Source organism: Mastacembelus armatus, chromosome 14, assembly GCF_900324485.2.
Source record: "Mastacembelus armatus chromosome 14, fMasArm1.2, whole genome shotgun sequence".
Classification (NCBI taxonomy): domain Eukaryota; kingdom Metazoa; phylum Chordata; class Actinopteri; order Synbranchiformes; family Mastacembelidae; genus Mastacembelus; species Mastacembelus armatus.
Window position 1 is genome coordinate 19318978 of NC_046646.1, and position 19551 is coordinate 19338528.

At 42.5% G+C, this 19551-nt stretch overlaps 3 protein-coding genes across 5 annotated transcripts; 2 read left to right on the top strand and 1 right to left on the bottom strand.

The window, feature by feature from the left end:
• The first annotated feature begins 503 nt into the window (after positions 1-503).
• On the top strand, positions 504-6533 carry bnip1b (BCL2 interacting protein 1b). Its single transcript, XM_026328426.1, has 6 exons — positions 504-630; positions 2620-2712; positions 2812-2903; positions 3535-3642; positions 5433-5551; positions 5682-6533. The coding sequence occupies exons 1-6, from the start codon at positions 547-549 to the stop codon at positions 5876-5878; spliced, it is 693 nt and encodes a 230-aa protein (XP_026184211.1). The 5' UTR covers positions 504-546; the 3' UTR covers positions 5879-6533.
• LOC113142587 (uncharacterized) lies at positions 6461-15775 on the bottom strand. The gene is made up of 7 exons (XM_026327625.2): positions 15519-15775; positions 14864-14988; positions 14542-14747; positions 10482-10631; positions 9310-9449; positions 7840-8051; positions 6461-7365 (listed from the first exon to the last, which is right to left on the bottom strand). The coding sequence occupies exons 1-7, from the start codon at positions 15666-15668 to the stop codon at positions 7041-7043; spliced, it is 1308 nt and encodes a 435-aa protein (XP_026183410.1). The 5' UTR covers positions 15669-15775; the 3' UTR covers positions 6461-7040.
• A 107-nt stretch (positions 15776-15882) lies between these two features.
• Positions 15883-19139, top strand: htatsf1 (HIV-1 Tat specific factor 1). Of its 3 annotated transcripts, none has more exons than XM_026328471.1 (10): positions 15883-15961; positions 16485-16649; positions 16815-17049; positions 17263-17310; positions 17429-17583; positions 17785-17948; positions 18054-18150; positions 18246-18335; positions 18443-18580; positions 18772-19139. In XM_026328471.1, exons 2-10 carry the CDS (start codon positions 16485-16487, stop codon positions 19003-19005), a joined length of 1326 nt encoding a protein of 441 aa, XP_026184256.1. In that variant the 5' UTR covers positions 15883-15961; the 3' UTR covers positions 19006-19139. The 3 variants fall into 3 exon arrangements, with proteins under 3 accessions (XP_026184256.1, XP_026184254.1, XP_026184255.1); XM_026328469.1 differs by having other exon boundaries at positions 15899-16100; XM_026328470.1 differs by having other exon boundaries at positions 15899-16097; positions 16483-16649.
• The last annotated feature ends 412 nt before the right edge of the window (positions 19140-19551 follow it).

A 19551-nucleotide genomic window follows, 5' to 3' on the forward strand; every position in this document is an offset into this window, starting at 1 on the left:
TCACCCAAAGAGAGCTGGGATAGGCTCCAGCAGATCCCTGTGACCCTGGTTAAGGAATAAGTGGGTATAGATAATGGATACATTTTAAGATGAGGCTGCATCCAGTCCAATAAACTAATACTGGTTAAAAGGACAAAAACAAAACAAAAAAAAAACCAACACACACACACACACAAGGAGTAGCCCTATGTTTCTCACAGTGGATATTTATGCAGTTTTGCAAATAAAAAATAGTTCTATGTTACTTTTCCAAGTTAAAACGCACTTTTTTAGATTTAGGGGGAGTAGAAATATTAACTCTATATTTAATAGAATATTAGACATTTAGAAACTATAACAAAAAAGTCTTGTATTTCACAGGTTGCAAATATTTAGGTCTATCGTTCACAATATAGTTTGGGCTGTTTTATTTTGCATTCATTCTACAATACCATTTTTTTTATTCGTCAGACAGAGGATCCAACCTGATTGGACAACACTCAGCAGCAGTCGCCTACAGCAAAGCGCGTTCTTTTTGGACCTCCATGTTGCCGTAGCAAAACAAATATGGCGTGTTCTGTAGATGTTCGTGTCCGAATTTGTGGACAGGAAATTATAAGATGTGACCTGGAAATTAAGGCTCTTATTCAGGTAAGAATCTCAAACTTGTTTTTTTTTGTCTACTTGTTTTCGTTGTGGTGTAATATCGTTTAACGTCATGTTCTTCGACACGGCTGACGGTTTTATTCGCTCCGTGTCCGTGTGAAGTGTTTACAGGTGTGGAAGATAAACTTTCCCCCCGTCATGAAAAGAGATTTTAAAGTCTGACGATACCATGAAATTCGACTTGTTCTTTTTCGTTGTTTTGTTGTGCGTTTTGATCAGTTCATAGGTGTTTGTGTTTCCAGGTGGCAGGAGAGTCAGGCTGATGGAAAACTATCTGGCTCCTGTGACACTTGTGGTTAAAAAATCTCGTTTTCAACTTTGAAGTGCAGAGTTGGATGTGAGGTTGTTTTGAATTAAGCAAAATGTGTAGTTTTATTCCAAAATAAGGATGTGGAGCAGAAAGATCCTGTAAATCCTGTAAACCCAGATTTTATTCACAGTTGAAGATAGAAAACATATCAAATGGTTAGAATGAGAAACTGAAACATTTAAAGAAAAAATAAGGTAATTTTGAAATTGATGGCAGTAACACGTCTCATAAAGTTGTTTATCATGTTTATCATCCCCTTTTCTTTTAACTACAGTCTGTAAACTCCAGGAACTGTGGAAACCAGCTCCTGGAGTTTTGGGAGAAGACTTCGTGCCCTGATACAGGACTGTAACTGCTCAACAGTCCAGGGTCTTCTTTGTTTTCTTTGTCATACTATTGTTTCAAATATTTTCAATTGGTGAAAGGTCTGGACTGCGGGGAGCCCAGTTCAGCAGCCAGACTCTTTGGCTACGAAATCAAGCTGTTGTCATAGATGCAGTATGTGGTTTAGCATTGATCTGCTGAACTATAGAAAACCTAAATGTATCTTCCAGCATTAATGGTGCCTTTCTTAGATGTGCAAACTGCCCATTACCCCATAGCATCAGAGATGCAGGCTTCTGAACTGAGCACTGATAACAAGCCAGAGGGTCCCTCTCCTCTTTAGTCCGAAGGACACAGCGTCTATGGTGGCCAAAAAGAAAGTCAAATCTTGATTGGCCTGACCACAGAACAGTTTTCCACTTTACCACAGACCGTTTTAGTTGAGCTTTGGATGGCATGTGAACTGTGTTCAGACAATGATTCTTGGAAGTATTCCTGAGCCTATGCAGTGATGTCCATCACAGGTTTTTAATGCTATCCAGTATTGTGTTTCAGCCTTGTCCCTCGTGTGAGATTTTCCCAGGTTCTCTGAACCTTTTGATGATATTATGTCCTGTAGATCAGGTTGAATTGAATAATGTTCGTCATTATTCTGAAAATTGTTCGACAATTTGTGAACACAGCTTTTCACAGATTTGTGAACCTCTGCTCATCTTTACTTCTGAGAGACTTAGACTTAGTTTGCAAGATGTTCTTCCAGCTCCTGTTAGTACCACTTACTTTTCCAGCCTTTGGTTGCCTCTGTCCCAACTGTATTGAGACATACACGTTTTGTATGTTATATTGTGAATTAAATATAGGTTTATGAGATTTTCAAATAATTGCATTCCATTTTTGTGTAATTTTACACAGCGTCCCAACGTTTGTTTTCTTCAAATTGAGGTTGTATGGCTGATCTAGCAGCTGGGGTAACTGACTGATGTGTTGGACGAAGCAAATGTTGAGGAATGAGATGTTAGTAGTTAAATGTTTAACTCTCATCTGCTATTAGCCAACACCAGACTCAATAACATTCATATAATATATATGTAATGTTTTTTAAACAAATGCCAGCACAAATCATCTTATTAATAGTGAAACAAACAGGAGACTGATCCAAATGTCTTTGATGTTGATATTTTATTTATGTAATGAGGCTCATTGTATAGTCCCAAAGTATGGAAAGTGAGGGGGTCAGGAAAAAACAGGCATTTTGTTATTAATTTAAACACTGTATATAGTATTTCCTGTATAATATATACAATATGTAACACATAACTGTGTATGCGTGGTACCTGCAGGACATCAGGGGCTGCCCTGGACCTCAGTCTGCTCTCATGGAACTCAACTCTCAGGTCAAAGAAAGGTTCAACAAGCTCACACTCAGAATACAGGTCAGTATCAGCCACACACTGTCCGTTGCATTTGACAGATTTCTTTCTTAAAATCTGAAAGCTTTATTTGACGTGTTGTATTATTGTTGCTGTGACCAGGATTTGGAGCAGATGGCCAGGGAGCAGGACAGAGAGACGGACAAACAGACCATCCAAGCAGAGACAGAGAGCCAACGAAGGCAAATGCTGAGGTACAGTGGTGACACACACACACACACACACTGGCTAGGCTAGGAAGTATTTTTCAGTGACTGGGTGTATTTTTTTTTTAGCCCAAGTATTTCTGTTTCACTCTGTCAACACATTAAAATAACCTGTTGGTTGTACAATCTCTACATGTTGCATCAGGTTTGGCTTCAGGCTGTTGAAGTGCAGTGTAGAAGTCAGTTGCCTTTTTAGTTTTGTTTGTGATACTTTGAGAACTAATATATATATGCTTGGTGCTGACCCCTGACCCCTATAAAATCAGAGCAGTTTATGACATAGTTTGGCCTAAATAGGTCATTTTTTTTATAAAGCTTGTTGTATGTAAAGTTTATGTTCATTGATGAGTTCACTGTTCTGAGCCATAAAAAGCTATTTTGTAGGTTGATTTTTGTAGACTAAATTCTAGATTAATATAAGTCATAAATGTTAAAAATTATTTTCTAGTCCTACTGAATGAGAAAATGTGCAGTACATGCATATCTGGAGCTAATACAATTTTGAGAGGCAGATAAATACAAGTAGTAGAACAACATTAAATAGACCAGATGAGGTGAAGAAAACAACACAAACTGCAGTTCTCAATGTTAGTTTTTTTATTTCCCCTGTGGAGCCCAGTAACCAGACGGCATGGAGGAAAGCTAACCTGGCTTGTAAACTGGCCATAGACAACATGGAGAAGGACAAGCTGCTGTGTGGAGGAGAAAACCTGAGCACCAGACAGAGGTAAGTGCATTTCTGCTGAGACTGCTGTGGGGCTGAAATCATCTTCAGCTTGAGGGCTAAGGAGATGTAAACTGGGAGTATATTTGCAGTAAATGCACCAAATCTGTAGCTTGGTCTGCATTTATGTAAAATTGCCAAGTAACTTACACTGATCAGTCACCACGTTATGACCACCTGCCTAATGCAGGAAGGCTGTCATGTTCTTCTATAAGTTATACTGTCAGGGAGAGCACACCTTTGTCTCACTGTTGTAATTTGATCAGTGAGATTCACTTTACCTTTCAGTGGTTATAATGTTATGGCTGATCAGTGTATAACAAACAGAAAGTAATTGGAGTCAGATTATATTTCTCAAATTTTTACCTTTGACGGTTGAAGAAAGAGGGAGGGAGAGGGACTGTGAGACAGGGAGGCAGGGAGAGAAAACGCAAGAGGTAGTGGGGGTGAGAGGAAGAGGCAGAGTGGGAAAGTGAGAGAGCGAGAGACAGGAAAAGAGAGCAGGGCAGTTAGACGAAGGGAGGGGAAGAGCGAGAGAGGAAAGAAGAGATGGAGACACGGAGGGTGGGCAGGAGAGAAGAGCAAGAGGTAGTGGGGGTGAGAGGAAGGGGGAGAGAGAAAGAGGCAGAGTGGGACAGAGAGGGAGGGAGAGTTGGAGGGAGGGAAAGACGGAGAGAGCGAGATGTACAGGGTGAGAGAGATGGAAAGAAAAAGCAAGAGAGCATGAGGTAGTTGGGGAGAAGAGAGATGAGAATGGGGGAGAGAGGGCAAGAGTGAAAGATGGAGAGGAAGGAAGGAAGAAGGACAAAGTGAGAGGGAGTAAGGGAGAGAGAAAGGGAGGGAGAGAGGGTGAGAGAAGGAGATGGAGAGAAAGCACAAGAGAGCGTGAGGGGGAGAGGGAAAGAGGCAGAGCAGGGGAGGGAGAGAGGAACAGAAAGAGGCAGGGAGGGAGAAAGAGCAAGTGAAATGGGAGAGGACAAGAGTGAAAAAGATGAGAGAAAAAGCAAGAGGTAGTGGGGGAGGGAGAGGGGGAGAAACAGAGAGGGAGTAAGGAAGAGGGGACAGGGAGGGAGAAAGAGCGAGTGAAAGGGGAAAAGGAGAGGGGAGAGAGGGAGGGAGCGAGAGGGAAACAAGAAGTGAGAGAGCAAGAGGGAGTAAGGAAGAGAGGGACAAGGAAAGTTAGAGAAGGAGGGAGAGAGAATGGGAGGCAGAGGAAAGTAGAAAGACAGATGACCGAGGGAGATGATGATGAAGAGTGAGGGACGGAGAGTGGGACATTGAGACGAGGGAAGGAGAGAGAGAGGCAGGGAGGGAGAAAGAATGAGGGAAGGGGGAAGGCAAGAGCGAAAAAGAGAAGTAGTGGTGGAGGGAGAGGAAGGAAGGAAGAGAGATAGAGGGAGAGCGAAAGGGAGTAGGGAGAGAGTGGGAAAGAAGCAGAGCAGGACAGTGAGAGAGGAGGGGAGAGAGGGGTGGAGGGAGAGCGGGGAAGTGAGAGCCAGAGAGGGAGTAAGGAAGAGAGGGGAGAGAGAGAGACAGAAAGGGAGGGAAAGACAGAGACGGGGAAGGAGGGAGTGAGAGAGGGAGACAGCAAAAAGGAGGGTAAGAAGAGCAACAGGGAGTAATGAAGAGAAAGAGGAAGATGGAGGGAGCATTGCCACATACAAGAAACAGATTTCTCAATGAAATGAAACAAATGAAACATGTATTTACTGCTTTACCAGACTGTAGTTTGTGGTTTCCTTAAACCTGCCAACAACAACCCTGCATTTCCTGCTCTGCTCTGCGTGTGACAGGAAGGTGACCAAAGAAAGCCTGGTGGAAACCAGCAGCAATATCACAGAGAGCCTGATGTCCATCAGCAGGATGATGGCTGAACAGGTGAAGCAGAGCGAGGACAGCATTAGCACGCTGGGTAAAAACAAAAAAACAATTCTGCTTTGTAATTGTTTGTATATCTTGTGTACAAACAGTAAAATCAAGTCTCATTTCTTTTTCTTTTTTTTTTTTTTTTTAACCTTTAATACCTCTCCTCCTCATGACAGCCTATTCCTCCAGGACGGTGCAGGAAACCAATGAGGAGTTTAAAAACATGACAGGAACCATTCATCTGGGGAGGAAGCTGATCCTCAAATACAACCGGCGGGAGCTGACCGACAAGCTGCTCATCTTCCTGGCTCTCGCCCTCTTTCTGGCCACCGTCCTCTACATCCTGAAGAAACGTCTCTTCCCCTTCATTTAGCCAACAGCTGGATCAGTCACCTGCTAGTTCACTGCTTGTCCTTAAAGACGGCACACACCTGGACTCGAGTAGGATCGTTTTGCGATTACGCTGCCCTGCAGGACTGAGACCAGACTGCTGTGTGTATTTGGTCTTGTTTATAAAATAGATATGAAGGTATTTCTCCATAGGAGTGACTTATGGAGGAATTTATCAACTGGTGTGACTTAAACTGAAAACCAGCATTTTGGGGATAAAATTCAAACGCTAAGAAAAACATTGAAGCATTGAGAATGAAGTCAAAATGGGATTTCAACATTCTTCTCAACACTCCCACTTTATTGTTGAAATACAAGATAAAAATAAAAGTCTTCCTTCTCTTTTCTGGTTTCCGTTAACATGGCCCAATCCTCCGCTGTAAAAGACTGTTCCAGCTGATTTTTTTACTGATCCTCTGCAGGGCATCTGCCACGTTCACTGTGCTAATGCTGAACACTGTCCGTTTGAATAGAGCTGAACATTTTGTAGTTGAATATCTAACATTGTCTCAGTGGAAATTTGTGAAGGTCCGGTCTGTAAAGTAACACGCTTCTCTCTGCCCACTGACATCACTGTTTTATTTAATTTGAATCAAAATTGCTTACAAATGTATTTTTAAATAAAAACTTACAAAATATAGCTTGAAACCTGGGGTCTGCATGAAATGTGATTGTTCAAGTAGAACATCAAAAATGCGTATTTATGACACGCCATAAATGAAGAGTGCAGACTGCCCCCTGCCTCTTTACAAGATAACTTTTTATATTGTATCAACTGTACAGCACATAATCTAACAATCCATAAACTTACTTAAATAGCTTGAACACTGACTTCAGCTGCACCTGAGCTCGCCCATGCCTGCAGCTGGAGGATACAGCTGCTGTGGTTTACTGTGATGCTGAAGTGAGGTAGATTATTAGTTTTATCCTTTCCAAAGTCAAACACAAAGAAAATAGTAATAGCACAAATACCAAACAGGTTAAATAAATTATGCTGCACTGCTTTCACCAGCAATACTATACAGAAAATCGTAATAAAACTACTACCACTACTTTTACTCATTCTACTACTAATATAATAGTAATAAGTGCATGATTGTTGTGTACCCTGTCTAGACGTCTGCCTGCATGACTCACCTCCCTGACTATGAAGCAGTAACACTGACTTTCTTGGACACGGGGAGACCAGCTTCAGTCGTGTTGTCCACCTGACTTAGGCGGTTCCTGATGTCTGGTTCGGTTGTGCTGGTCGGCTGCAGGGGTCCCTCACCAGTGATGGACCTGGGTGTGGTGGATGGTGGGGTAGTTGGGTGATGTGGGGTGTCTGATTTACCAAGAGAGCAGGTGCTGCTGAAGCTGCCGCACAGCGCCCCCCAGTGTTGCTCGCACTGTCCCCGCAGCCGCCGACTGACCCACAATCTGACCTTGTCTCCACATTTTAACAGGAAGTTCACCAGCTCCACATACGGTCTGGGAGGACATAAAAAAAAAAAAGAAAATGACCTGTTTGTTTTTTCTGTTGAAAGTTGAACTAATTTAAAGAGGTTTTTTTAAATTACTAACACTGAGTGTGGCACTTCAGGTGAACCCTGACAGTGTGACACTACATAGGTTCCCACTAGCCTGATTTTAATGTGGGTTTTCAATTTGCACATCAGAAGTGGAAATGCTATATACTATACAATCTGAAAACATTGCAAAACACTTTCCCACTTAACTGAGGTGGAAAATTTGGTTTATCAAAAAAAAAAAAAAAAATGTTACAAAGTGGAACAGAAACAGCCTTTTCCATCATATTTTCTACAGTGGCAATCGAGGAGAGGCAGAGTCAGAAAACTGACCCAGTAATGCAACAATATCTATGTAACTACAGGTCTGCATCTTTCCACAGAGGATGGATTCAGTTATGCAGTTTATGTGCTGACTGATTAGTGTCTCTCTTACCCTGGGGGGAACATCAGGTGGAAATGGACCAGGTTGCCCATGGTATCCATGTGGTCCCGCAGTGCCAGGCAGAGCTGGTGTTTGGAGTAGCACTCTCTCTGGAGCGAGAACACCATCTCTTTTACTGCTGAGCATCTGCGGCTCACGCAACTGAACCTCTGCCGCAGTCCCATCGCCATGCACCGCAGCGCTTCCTTCACAGATGATTTGCCCTGAGAGGAGGAATCAGTGAGACCTTTCAGCCAATCACAATGTTAAATCTGGCATGGATGTGTGCCAACTGCCTAATTTTTACTATTGTACGTCTACCCACTGTATATAAATATTATCCCTACATTCATCTGTGAGAAAGTGTCTTATCTTCCCTGTGCACTGGCTCCACAAGACACATTAGTTTAGGATGGATTATTATTAATCTTACCTTGATATCTTGGAAGTATTAATAATATGTTAGAATGAAATGCCAATCAGATTTTTCTTTATCATACTTATAACTTGGATTATTCAGTTCATATCTACTATTAACTGAACTGATGCTTAATTTGGCCGTCTTATGGATCAGGGGTGAGGAAATGATCTTTTGGCCTGGGTCACACAGCTTTAGACTCAGGCTTTAAGTCAGCGTCAGTGTAAAAGATTCATTACTTAAATAAACAAAGTGACTGTGGTCACATTAAGCAGGTAACAGTGGGCTACAGTGGATAAAAATAGTGCCCATGCAGGTGTTATTATAGAGCAGGTCATATGTATCTGTTTATAGTCTGAAACTATGTGCATGTGTGTCACATTAGCAGAAAATCTGAGGTGTAGGCAAGTGCAACGTTTCCTTACGATGAGTCATATGACCACTGTAACCTAAAGCATCAGTAAAGCTCCACCACTGACTTGTTTTGGGTTTAACTGAATTTCCCTTAAGGGATTAATAAAGTTTATATTTTCTTATTATTGTAGTTTAAGGAGGACGTAAATTTGAGACTCTCAGCCAATAAAAGTAAACTTCACATTGCTGTGGCTCTTCAATAAATCTTTCTGTATTGCATCATTCTGCATGTAACTGTAATGTATCTCCAGTACACAGTCACTCAGAGGTCCTTACTGCCAGTTCATACTGGAGACACATTCGACTTGCATCACTCTCTCATGCACTTCTATTCTAGTAAAGCAGACAAGCTGTTCCGTCTCTCGTTTCAGTCCCCCTCTCAGTTTGTTCTGTATCAAGTGCCGTGCATAGCTCCACACTGCTCCTGATACAACAAACATTCCTCACAAATGACTCTAATGACTGAGGGGATTAAATGAAATAAAAACACGTAACCAAATATGTCTTATGTAAATCTGCCCTCAGCTGGTGGTTAGACATAGTTTCAGACAGTGTCTCTGCAGAAGAGGCCTCATGGCAAACAAATTATATCTGAAAGCTCTTTATTGAAGTGTCCTAATTTGTAAGACGAGCCGTGTGCTGCTCCCCACCTGTGAGTCATAGCGTCCAGCGTTGTGCAGCAGGGTGAGACAGATGTGGTGCAGTCCTTGGATTTCACAGGAGTTGTTGAAGCACTGAAATATTCCACAGCCAACATCCCCTGAACTTGCCAGACAGCTCTGAATCTCAGCTGAGGATGACAAGGTGAGGGGCAGAGATCAGCATTCACTTCCCACAGCACAGTTGTTACAGTACCTGCTGCAGCTTAAAGAGGACAATACAGTATTAGCATTACAATGAAGTCACACATCTGGGTGACCTGCAGTGCAGCAATTTAACATTTAGGCTCATCATGAAATTAAAACAGTAAGTTTGGTGCTCCTGTGTGGGACCACCAGGTTGAGCAGCAGGGAGACTTGATCCAGAGGAGGAGGTGAGCTGGACAACACGGATGATCAACAATGCCTTCACATCTCATCAAGCATTTCCCTTAATTAAGAGAATGATCAAATGTTTTGAACTACTGTTCTTGCAGTTGCATACATATAGTCCCGTGTGCTGTGCGTTTCTGTGGCTGCCGAACGCTGCGCAGCCTGCGGGTCAGGGAATGTGCTGTGGACAGGAACGAGCCGCAGGAGCTGCGCATTGAATTTCAGCCACCAACAAAAAGCCGGAGAGCAAACCGTGTGGCGCGCTCCACAAGCCGACAGACGCACAGCTGCACATAATATAAACTAGAGAATATTATTTTAACGATGCGATGAATGATCTGCATATGGGGTTCAAGGCAAAAACAAGTCCATGTGTCTCATCAAGGCTACTGAACATTTATATAATCCAGGTGTTCAGTGTGTGTGGGATCCACAGAGCACACAGGCCTAGAGCGCGCACATTAGTCTCAGACATGGACAAAGAGGCAGAAATAAGTAGTGAAGGTTTTTTTCTGTTGGCTGCTGTGATAAGAAAGACACAGTCCACTACACGTTTAGGAAGAAACTAATGAAATGTAAAAAAAAAAAAAAAATACGGCTTCCCGATGGTTCGAGTGTGGATTTGAGGCCCACCATGAGAAATGTTCCTGCTGAGAGACTGAGTTAGTCAAGCTTGCATGTGTGTTGAATTCAATATTTATTAACAGCTGAAAAACGATCGAAGCTCTTATGGGAGCACCAGAGGCTCAGCTCAGGGTTACAAACTGTGAAACACATCGACACACACTCACCTGCGCTCTGCAGGGACAGTCGCCTTTTGGCCAGGATCACTTGTTTCTCCTGGACATCATGCGGATCCACCTGTTGGCAGGTTAGGGACAGGAAAAAGACAAAAAACACCGCGCACCAGTTCGCCGGCATGTCTGCGACCAGTGAGGATTATAATCTGCTATTTTCGTTTTATCTGGTAGTTTGGGAGGGTGTAGCAGCAGGACTGCAGCCTCGCACAGGACTTTCCACCATCCGGTAGGCATGAACCCGCGGCATGAAGGCTCAAATATATAAAGCAGCGCGAGAGCTGCGCGTTCACGGCAACGTGAGCGAAGGGAGCTTGTGTGTCCACCAATCACAGCGCAGCGCCGTGAACGCGCACAGGACTGGAGCTAAAAGTTTATCATTGATGGGAGAAAAAAAAAAAAAAAAAAAGAGGACGGACAATAGCGGACTGTGTTTCATTTGCTTGAACAAACTGGTTCGGTCTGGTTTGGGTTTTCAATTTATTATCCAATAAAAAAAAATTAAAACAAAAAAAAAAAAAGAAACAACCGAATGACAAACGGCGGAGGGAAATAGGAACAGACAGAAGGAATGAAAATCATGAAAACCGGCCAAGAAAGTGAATAACATCCATAAACTCCCTAAAAAAGTAAAAGCGCTGCTCTCATAAGGTTTTCCTGCTCATCTGGAGTCTGGAGGTCAATTACTCAAGACATCTACATTCAATTAACGTAGCAGCGTGCGTGTACGCGCGTGCACACGCGTGTGTGTGAGGGTTAGCAGCTGCTTCCTTGGCAGGGGGACGTGCTGTGAGGAACGTATCAGACGCAACCGGACTGAAACAGACAGCAGGAATATGCGAAAAGGGTCAGGTTTTCCAAAGTCTTAGAGGGCCACAGTCCTGTAAACACATCATGTCTGTTTAACATACTTTCTATATAAACAGCCGTATAGTGTTCTTACACCAAAACACACAGTGCTGACACCAGCCAGTACTCAGACCGTCTACTCTAGTAAAAGTAAGGAATACCACATCTGTCGACGCATTATTGTCTTTATCACTTTAATGTTGCAGCTGGTAACAGAGCTAATGTTAAATACTTTCTATACTTACAATTTGAGGTACTTGACATACTGTTGGGTAGCTTTGGACGTTTTAACAACGTTTACTATGTTTTATATTATTCTGATGCTGAAATGAAATAAAGTTAAATATATTATATATATGTATATAAGTATGAAGTACTGTATGTACTTATCTACAGTACTTGGATGAGTTTATTTATTAATGATTAATAAATCACTAATGCCTTCGAGCTCAGTTAAAGCTGTAAAGAGGAACAAACGTTTGGCAGTTATATTGTGACAGTCTATGCACAGACATGTTTTTATACTAAGATGCACACAATGACAATACTAACTTGCTGAAGTTTAGGAGGAATAATATTTACTACATTCACTATAGTAAACTGACAGGATTGTCTCACAGAACCACCAATCCCTGCAAAAAATTTAAATGTAAGCAATAAAACCATACTCTACCAATTCAATAAAACCACTGAGCATTATAAAGACTTAATACCACAAATCCTCTACAAATATTCCCTTCAACACCTAATACTGACTTAACTATCGCAACTAAATATCTAAACCCTGACATAAAAGTAATTTTAACCCTCAAGTCCTTCAACTTAGTGAGGATGAGCCAAACTGTTCACTGTAATAGTTTAAAAATCAACACCAAAAAAAGCCTGACACACACACACACACACACACACACACACACACACACACACACACACACACACACACACACACACACACCACACACACCACACACACACACACACACACGAGGTAGACTTTTTATGTTACCTGCCAAAATGTTAAATGAGCTGAATTATTCTGCTTTTTTAATGCTGAATAACTTTAAGATTGCTGGAAGGTGAGGAATGAATTATATAAAGCTGTACTCATTAGTTAAGCTCACACCCCCCCCCCCCCCCCCCCCCCCCCCCCCCCCCCCCCCCCCCCCCCCCCCCCCCCCCCCCCCCCCCCCCCCCCCCCCCCCCCCCCCCCCCCCCCCCCCCCCCCCCCCCCCCCCCCCCCCCCCCCCCCCCCCCCCCCCCCCCCCCCGCATTCACAATATGTTCAGATCTTGCAACCCAAATGTTGTGGTTGTATGTTTGGACTCATAACAGCCATGACCTCTGGCATCCACAGTAACACCGATGTCGGCGTCTCCATGCGAGGCAAACAAATACCTCATAACCCCTCGCTCTCTTGCCTCCTGCAGTTGATCTACCCTACATCCAAGAGGACTCCAGTGAATCTGACTGAGCGTGTTGTAGTGGGAGGTCACAGTAGTTTGTGTCCCTGCGGAGGCCCAGTTGGGAAACCACACACACTTATGGGGGCAAATGTTCAAATGTTGGTTAGAGTACGTTTTGCCTGCTCACGCTGTCTCATCAAAACAACATCCTACAGCTTCTCTCACACAACCTCTGATGACCACCCATACAATGACCCTGCACCCTGACACACACAAATGACACACAAATGACACACATGGACACAACTGTGCAAACAGTACACATGCAGAACCCTCTTGTACTACTGTCTCACATGGTGACACTAAACATGCTGTGTCTGCCTCTAGCATACATACATACATATCAAATTCATAAGCATCTACGCCACAACAACTGAAGAAGCATTTCCATAACATCTGTATTTATAAACTCTCATCATATCCCTCTTTTGTTCTTCATCTCATTGGTTTGGATGACAAGATGTAAAACTTCAAGCCCCATAATTATGTTTTAGTATATTTTTTTTGAAGTGTTAAATTACACAAACCACAAGTAGATAATTTAGTTTTGATATATTGTGCGTACACACAATACACATGTGCAAATATTTATATATATGCAAACAAGCAAGTGTGTGGAAACAGATTTCAGACTTCTTAAACTAAAAACGGGGCACCCCAGAGACAGACACTACGTAGGATTTATGTAAACAACTTCTTAGAGATCAGAAAGTAATGGATATTGTTCATGTGCATTACATACACTTGTTTACATTTAAAAAAATATATTATATACTTTTTAGGCCTGATGGGATTTCTTAAAATGACTGTGATGCAGTCACAATAAAATCATTTCAGGAAGCAGAACAAAGAGTTTACCTTTAAAATGTCAACTGGGAACTCTTTTTTGGGGATTCTGCCTTAAAACGTCTAACAAAAAACAACTTTTACATTTAGTTAGAGGAAAAAGAAACATACAAACAGGTGCAATAAGGAGAAGAATCCAGACAAGAATCTGATATCAGCTTTGTTTAGTAAAGCAGGCAGGAGGCACGATCAATATTGTATACTAGGTACATGCACCAAAAGGAAACCTGACAGTGTGATTAAAAATTAAGACAAATAGAAGCTAAACAAAATTAATTTACATAGTAAGTCAATTTTACAAACCTTCACACTGCCAAGTGAAATACAGGGAAACTACAGCATCTTCTTCCTGTAAGCTCCTAACTGGAAACCAACCAGTACACTACCTTCACACATTAGAGTCTGAAGCTTAAAATATTCTAGTCGACATAATAGTAGAAAATGTCTCCACACACACACATATGCACCCTGAGTGAAAAACCTATAATACACAAACACTCCAAGACAAAGAGAGTAATCCAGGTTTGTGCCTTGTTTTTCTAAAAAGGCAGAGCTGTGCAGTTCAGCCAACAGTGCAACACTCAACACTGTCTAGCTTCTCCAGCCTTGTGCAGCACAGGCCAGCACTGAAACAACATCTGAAGCTCAGCTTACTTTTCACTGCACTAAGGCTCCTGAGTCTAGTCTGTTAATGGGAGAAAGCAGGAAACAACCTTCTCTTCATCATCCTTGTCTGACATTACACTTTTCAAAAGGCTACATAGTCATACAACATTACGTATAGATCAGGATGTGTACCTGCAGCAAGAGTGAAAATACAAATTTCTAAACTGTATTTTCAAATTGTTCCTGACCTCAGAGTATACTTCAGCTTCTTTTAAACAAACCTCATGGGGTTTTGGGGCCAGAGGCAGACGGGGCCTCCTGTGGTTCAGTCTGTTCAGATTGTGCAGAGATAGAGACTAAGGTGTTCTCCTCCCTCCTGTCACCCGACAAGAAATCATGGATAGCAGTTTCTATGTGGGGACGGAAAGTGTGGTTCATCTTGGGGTCCACGACCTGAGTGATGATCCTGTCCACACCAGACTCCAGCATTCCCGATCTAAAAGTCACGACACAAAGAGGAGTTAAACCTAAAAGAAGAGTGGAAGTACATTTTACATTGCTATTGCTTTAGATTGTGAACAGGACAAGTCAAAGACTAAAGGTGACACTCACTGAACAACACTCTGCCTCAGTCCATTCCTCATCTGGTTCTTGTTGATAGATGGGTTCCAGTCCTGAGTGCTCAGGTGCGAGGTGACAAAATTGTCCACTTTCTGTCGCAGGTTCTGATATGCAGGCTGACAGCAATAACAGTGACAACAGTCAACTTGGTTTGGAATCGGTTCAAAAACCTCAACTTCTTTTCTCTGATGAGGGATTTTGACTTTTGCTTTAGATGAGTATAATGTGGAGGCCACCCTCTACTCAGTCTCATTCTCTTAACTAAGTGAATGACTTTGGCATCTGAATTTACATTTGTCACAATGTGCAAATGTTTGTTCAGGTTCAAATGTTCGTTTTTAGTGTGTGTTTAGTGCAGTGGGTGTATTCTTAACCTTTCACACAACAATTCAACTCAATATGGAATTTGCCAAACTTTTAGACAACTGCGCTGCAGTAAAAGCACCAATGTACTGTAGTTTATATGGAAGCTGGAACGTTACAACGAAAATGAAACATTGCTCATGTTATCCCAACTAAATAAACAACAACTTAACAGCTAAATGATAAGCAGGAGCCTGGTCAATACCAGTTAAAATCAGTTTTAAGTCTGTCTCGCTAAAATAAACCTATAGCTACATGTAGCTAAGCTAAACTAGCTGCCTACCTTTGTATCAACATCGGCCAGACAGTCCCGGCGGAACTCGTCAAAAAGCCCCCGGCTCTTCAGATGCTGCACAATCATCGCGATTAGCTGCGGGTCTCCCGGAGGAAGGTTGGCCGGACTGACGCTGACGTTACCGCTGCCCTCCGCCATGCTCAAACCAAGAAAAACTCGCTACTTACCTACTTAAAGCTAGGCTAAGTAGCAGAACCATGACACGCGTTTGATTCAATTATCTTTAACAAACGGTGGGCGGAGTGATTCTTTGTTTTGATATTTGATTTCAACGTTCTGCAGCGACCACTCCGAGAAGCGGTAGACGCTGTATCACAAATCGAGCGTTCTAGTCTAATGTGTCACGCATGCGCATTGCGAGCCTGACATCGGAAGCACTTCATTCAAGCATCGTCGCGCATTGGGCATGAACGATAGCGAGCTGTAAAAACGTTAGTTATCAAGTAAAAATTATTGAAACATAAAGCAGATTGTATAAACACTGGAGCCGAGTGTGGTTGGGTCTGTAGACGGAGGGAATCTGTTTCGATCGCAGGTTTTAGCTTGCTTGGACTGATTACCCTTTAAAAGGTAATGTTAACGTAACGTGACGTTAGCTAGCAACATTGGCTAACCTTAACCAAGTTATTCGTAACACCCTCAATCACCGACCTTACCTCAGTTACCCTGGTGTGAGCTGAGCCCCAACAACCCAGTGCAGACAGACAGACACAGAGTCAAGCTGACAGGTGTTTGCAGGCATAGTTGACAGTACTGAATTAAATTATTTTATTTTTTATTCTATATATTTAGGCAGCGGTGACACAAACTCAGCATGAAACTGGAGAGTCTTGTGTCAGGAGCAGGCTAGACAGAAATCTAAGGCTAAGGAAAAGTGTTTGGTTTGACAGCACTGGCCCAACTAGGACAAATAGCTCATTAGAGTGAATATGACATTTCATATTGTTGTTGCAGATGAGTGGTGAATCAGGTGCCAACAAAGAGTTTATAGAGCAGCTGCGGATGCAGGAACTTTACGGCCAGAGAAATGAGGATGGCTCTGACCCTTACACCTACACTGACCCAGAGGACGGGACTGTTTACGACTGGGACCATGACAAGAAGGCCTGGTTCCCTAAAGTATGAACATTTCTTTAAGACAAGAAAAAATAAACTTTATTTATCCCCAAGACAAATTCAGGCTTATTCTATTTACTCCCATTTTCCTATTTTTTTCATATAATGATGAAAAATTAGTCAGAATCAGGTTCAGTCTTAATATTAAGGTTTGCTTTGCTTTTCTAGATAACAGAGGACTTCATGGCAACCTACCAGGCCAACTATGGCTTCAGTGAGGAGGGAAATTCAGATACAAACAAGGCTGCAGTGAGCAGCACCAACCCAGCAGCCCCCAAACCAGACAGCAAGCCTTCAGAGGAGCAGAAACCAGGGGATGCCACCCAGAACCCAAACCCAGACCAGCATGACACCCAGCCTAAAGATGGCAAGCAGAAGGGGGAGAAGAGGAAAGCAGAGCCAGGTAATCCACAACCAATGGAGAGCTAAAACCACCAAAAAGTGGTGTGGGCTTGTTGATTGTTCTCTAAGGAGCTTAGTGTAAGTGTTCTACTTTTTGCCTGTCTAGAATAGTGATTGCTTATTCTATAATATATATTAATATGCACAGTCTCTAAGTTTGTTTGTACAAATCTTTTCACAAATGCTTTTTCTGCTGCCTTTTTTGTGCTTGTAGGATGGTTTGATATAGATGACAACAAAAACACAAATGTCTATGTGTCAGGTTGGTATTGTTTCCATTTTCTTTTCACTATCAAGGAGAGATAAACTGTCCAACTAGTAGCCAGGCCTGGTTATCCTCCCTCTCTCTTATTTTTTTTCTCCTGGACTCCTTTCCTCAGGCCTGCCACCTGACATCAGCACTGAGGAGTTTGTTGAATTGATGTCTAAGTGCGGCATCGTGATGCGGGACCCTGTCACTGAAGAGTACAAAATCAAACTCTACAAGGACAAAGAAGGAAATCTGAAGGGAGATGGCCTCTGCTGCTATCTCAAGGTAAGTCTGTTTGTCTTAGGCTTCATTTATAGCTTTCATGTCCCTGTGTCCAGGAGGGTCTGCATGACATACAGTTTGAATGAGTAATTACTCCTGTCCTTGTCTTATGTCTCTCTGCGTTTGGCATTTATTGACACAGTGGAAGTGTTAGTATAGTGTTACACTGCAGTGAAGTGACTGTGTATATGTTTGTGATTGCAGAAAGAGTCTGTGGCACTGGCCATGCGCCTGCTTGACGAGTCAGAGGTTAGAGGTTACAGACTCCATGTGGAAGCAGCAAAGTTTGAACTAAAGGGCCAGTATGACCCCAGCAAGAAGAAGAAGAAGAGCAAAGACTATAGGAAGAAGCTGCAGCAGCAACAAAAGTAAAGTCCTTTTCTGATTATTTAACTGTTCACTGTGCAGTTAGGGATAAACACTGCTCTGGTAAATGAGTCCTCTTGATTGTTCCTGTGTCTTTGTCTGGGTAGACAGTTGGACTGGAGGCCAGAAAGGCAAGGAGACCTGAGAAAGAGACACGAAAAAGTTGTCATCATCAGGAACATGTTCCATCCCAGTGACTTTGAGGTGTGAAGGGGAACACATACATGTTTACACACACACACACGTGCGCTGTCTGTTGTGAGTAATAATCGCGGTGCTCTTTTTGTTGGGCTTTGCAGGAAGACCCCCTCGTGCTGAATGAGTATCGTGAAGATCTGCGTACAGAATGCGAGAAGTTTGGGGAAGTCAAGAAAGTCATCCTCTTCGATGTGGGTTTAGTGTCATCATTGCTGGTGCAAAGTCATAGTAGAATGCGCTGACTTTAATGTCAGCAGCGTCACTAAAAATCTGGTATGTGGTTGCATTTGTGCTGCAGCGTCACCCAGACGGCGTGGCATCAATCGCGTTCAAGGAGCCTGAGCAAGCTGACGCGTGCATCCAGTCCTTCAATGGTCGCTGGTTTGGAGGAAGACAGCTGTCTGCTCAGCTGTGGGACGGAACAACAGACTATCAGGTATATCAAATGATTCCTCTATAACTCCGTCAATTTCACACTTAAAGATCAGTCAACTAATCCGCAGGATATCAGTGGTTTTGCTGCAATGATTTTGATCTGTCTGCTAAATCACAAGTTCTCTTTTGTGATATCCTAAACACCACTTCTTCTAAGAATTTGTATTCTTTATATTAATTCTGTTTGCACAGGTGGAAGAGACCACACGTGAGCGAGAGGAAAGACTAAAGGGTTGGTCAACTTTTCTGGATGGAGGCAATCAAGACCAGAAGAACCCCACCACACCAGCAGAGGGCAGCACTGCCACAGAATCCACAGAGCCCAAACAGCCTCCAGAAACAGAACCACAGCCCTCACAGCAACAGGACCAGGATGTAGACTCTACAGACAGCAGCCTAGCAGGAAGTGATGAAGAGGAAGATTAGATACTGAAATGCACATCTTTGGCAACATGAACTGCTGCAAAGCTCTATCTTGAGCAGGGGAGAAGAAAGAGGGAATTTGGACAGTTTGAGCTTTTTTAATGTAGAAAAATAAAATTATGATGTTGTCTGCCCTATTTTCATCGGTTTGGTTGATATTATACTTTTAGTAACTGGCCAATTGGGTTTTCCTGAAACTGCTGGATTTGATTACATTTTATTTTAAATGCTAGCAGTTTCCTTGGATTAGTTCTTTACTTCTTAGAGTATGTTTGAGTTTTTAAGATTTAAAATTTAGAATCCAAACAGCATCTAAATAAATGCTGTTCATTTCATATCTCCCCACCTGACCAAATACCACTGTGGCTTTGTGTTTAGGATTTTTTGTTAATGTTTCCTCTTTTTGCAGTGATAGTTTTTGATTCCCTTTCTCATAGCATCTGAACACATCACAGAACACTCCAGAAAGGACAGCTGTCAAAAGAGCACTATCATCAAACAGCACTGCTCATTTTGCAACTTTGCACACACTACTTTCATTTTGCTGTG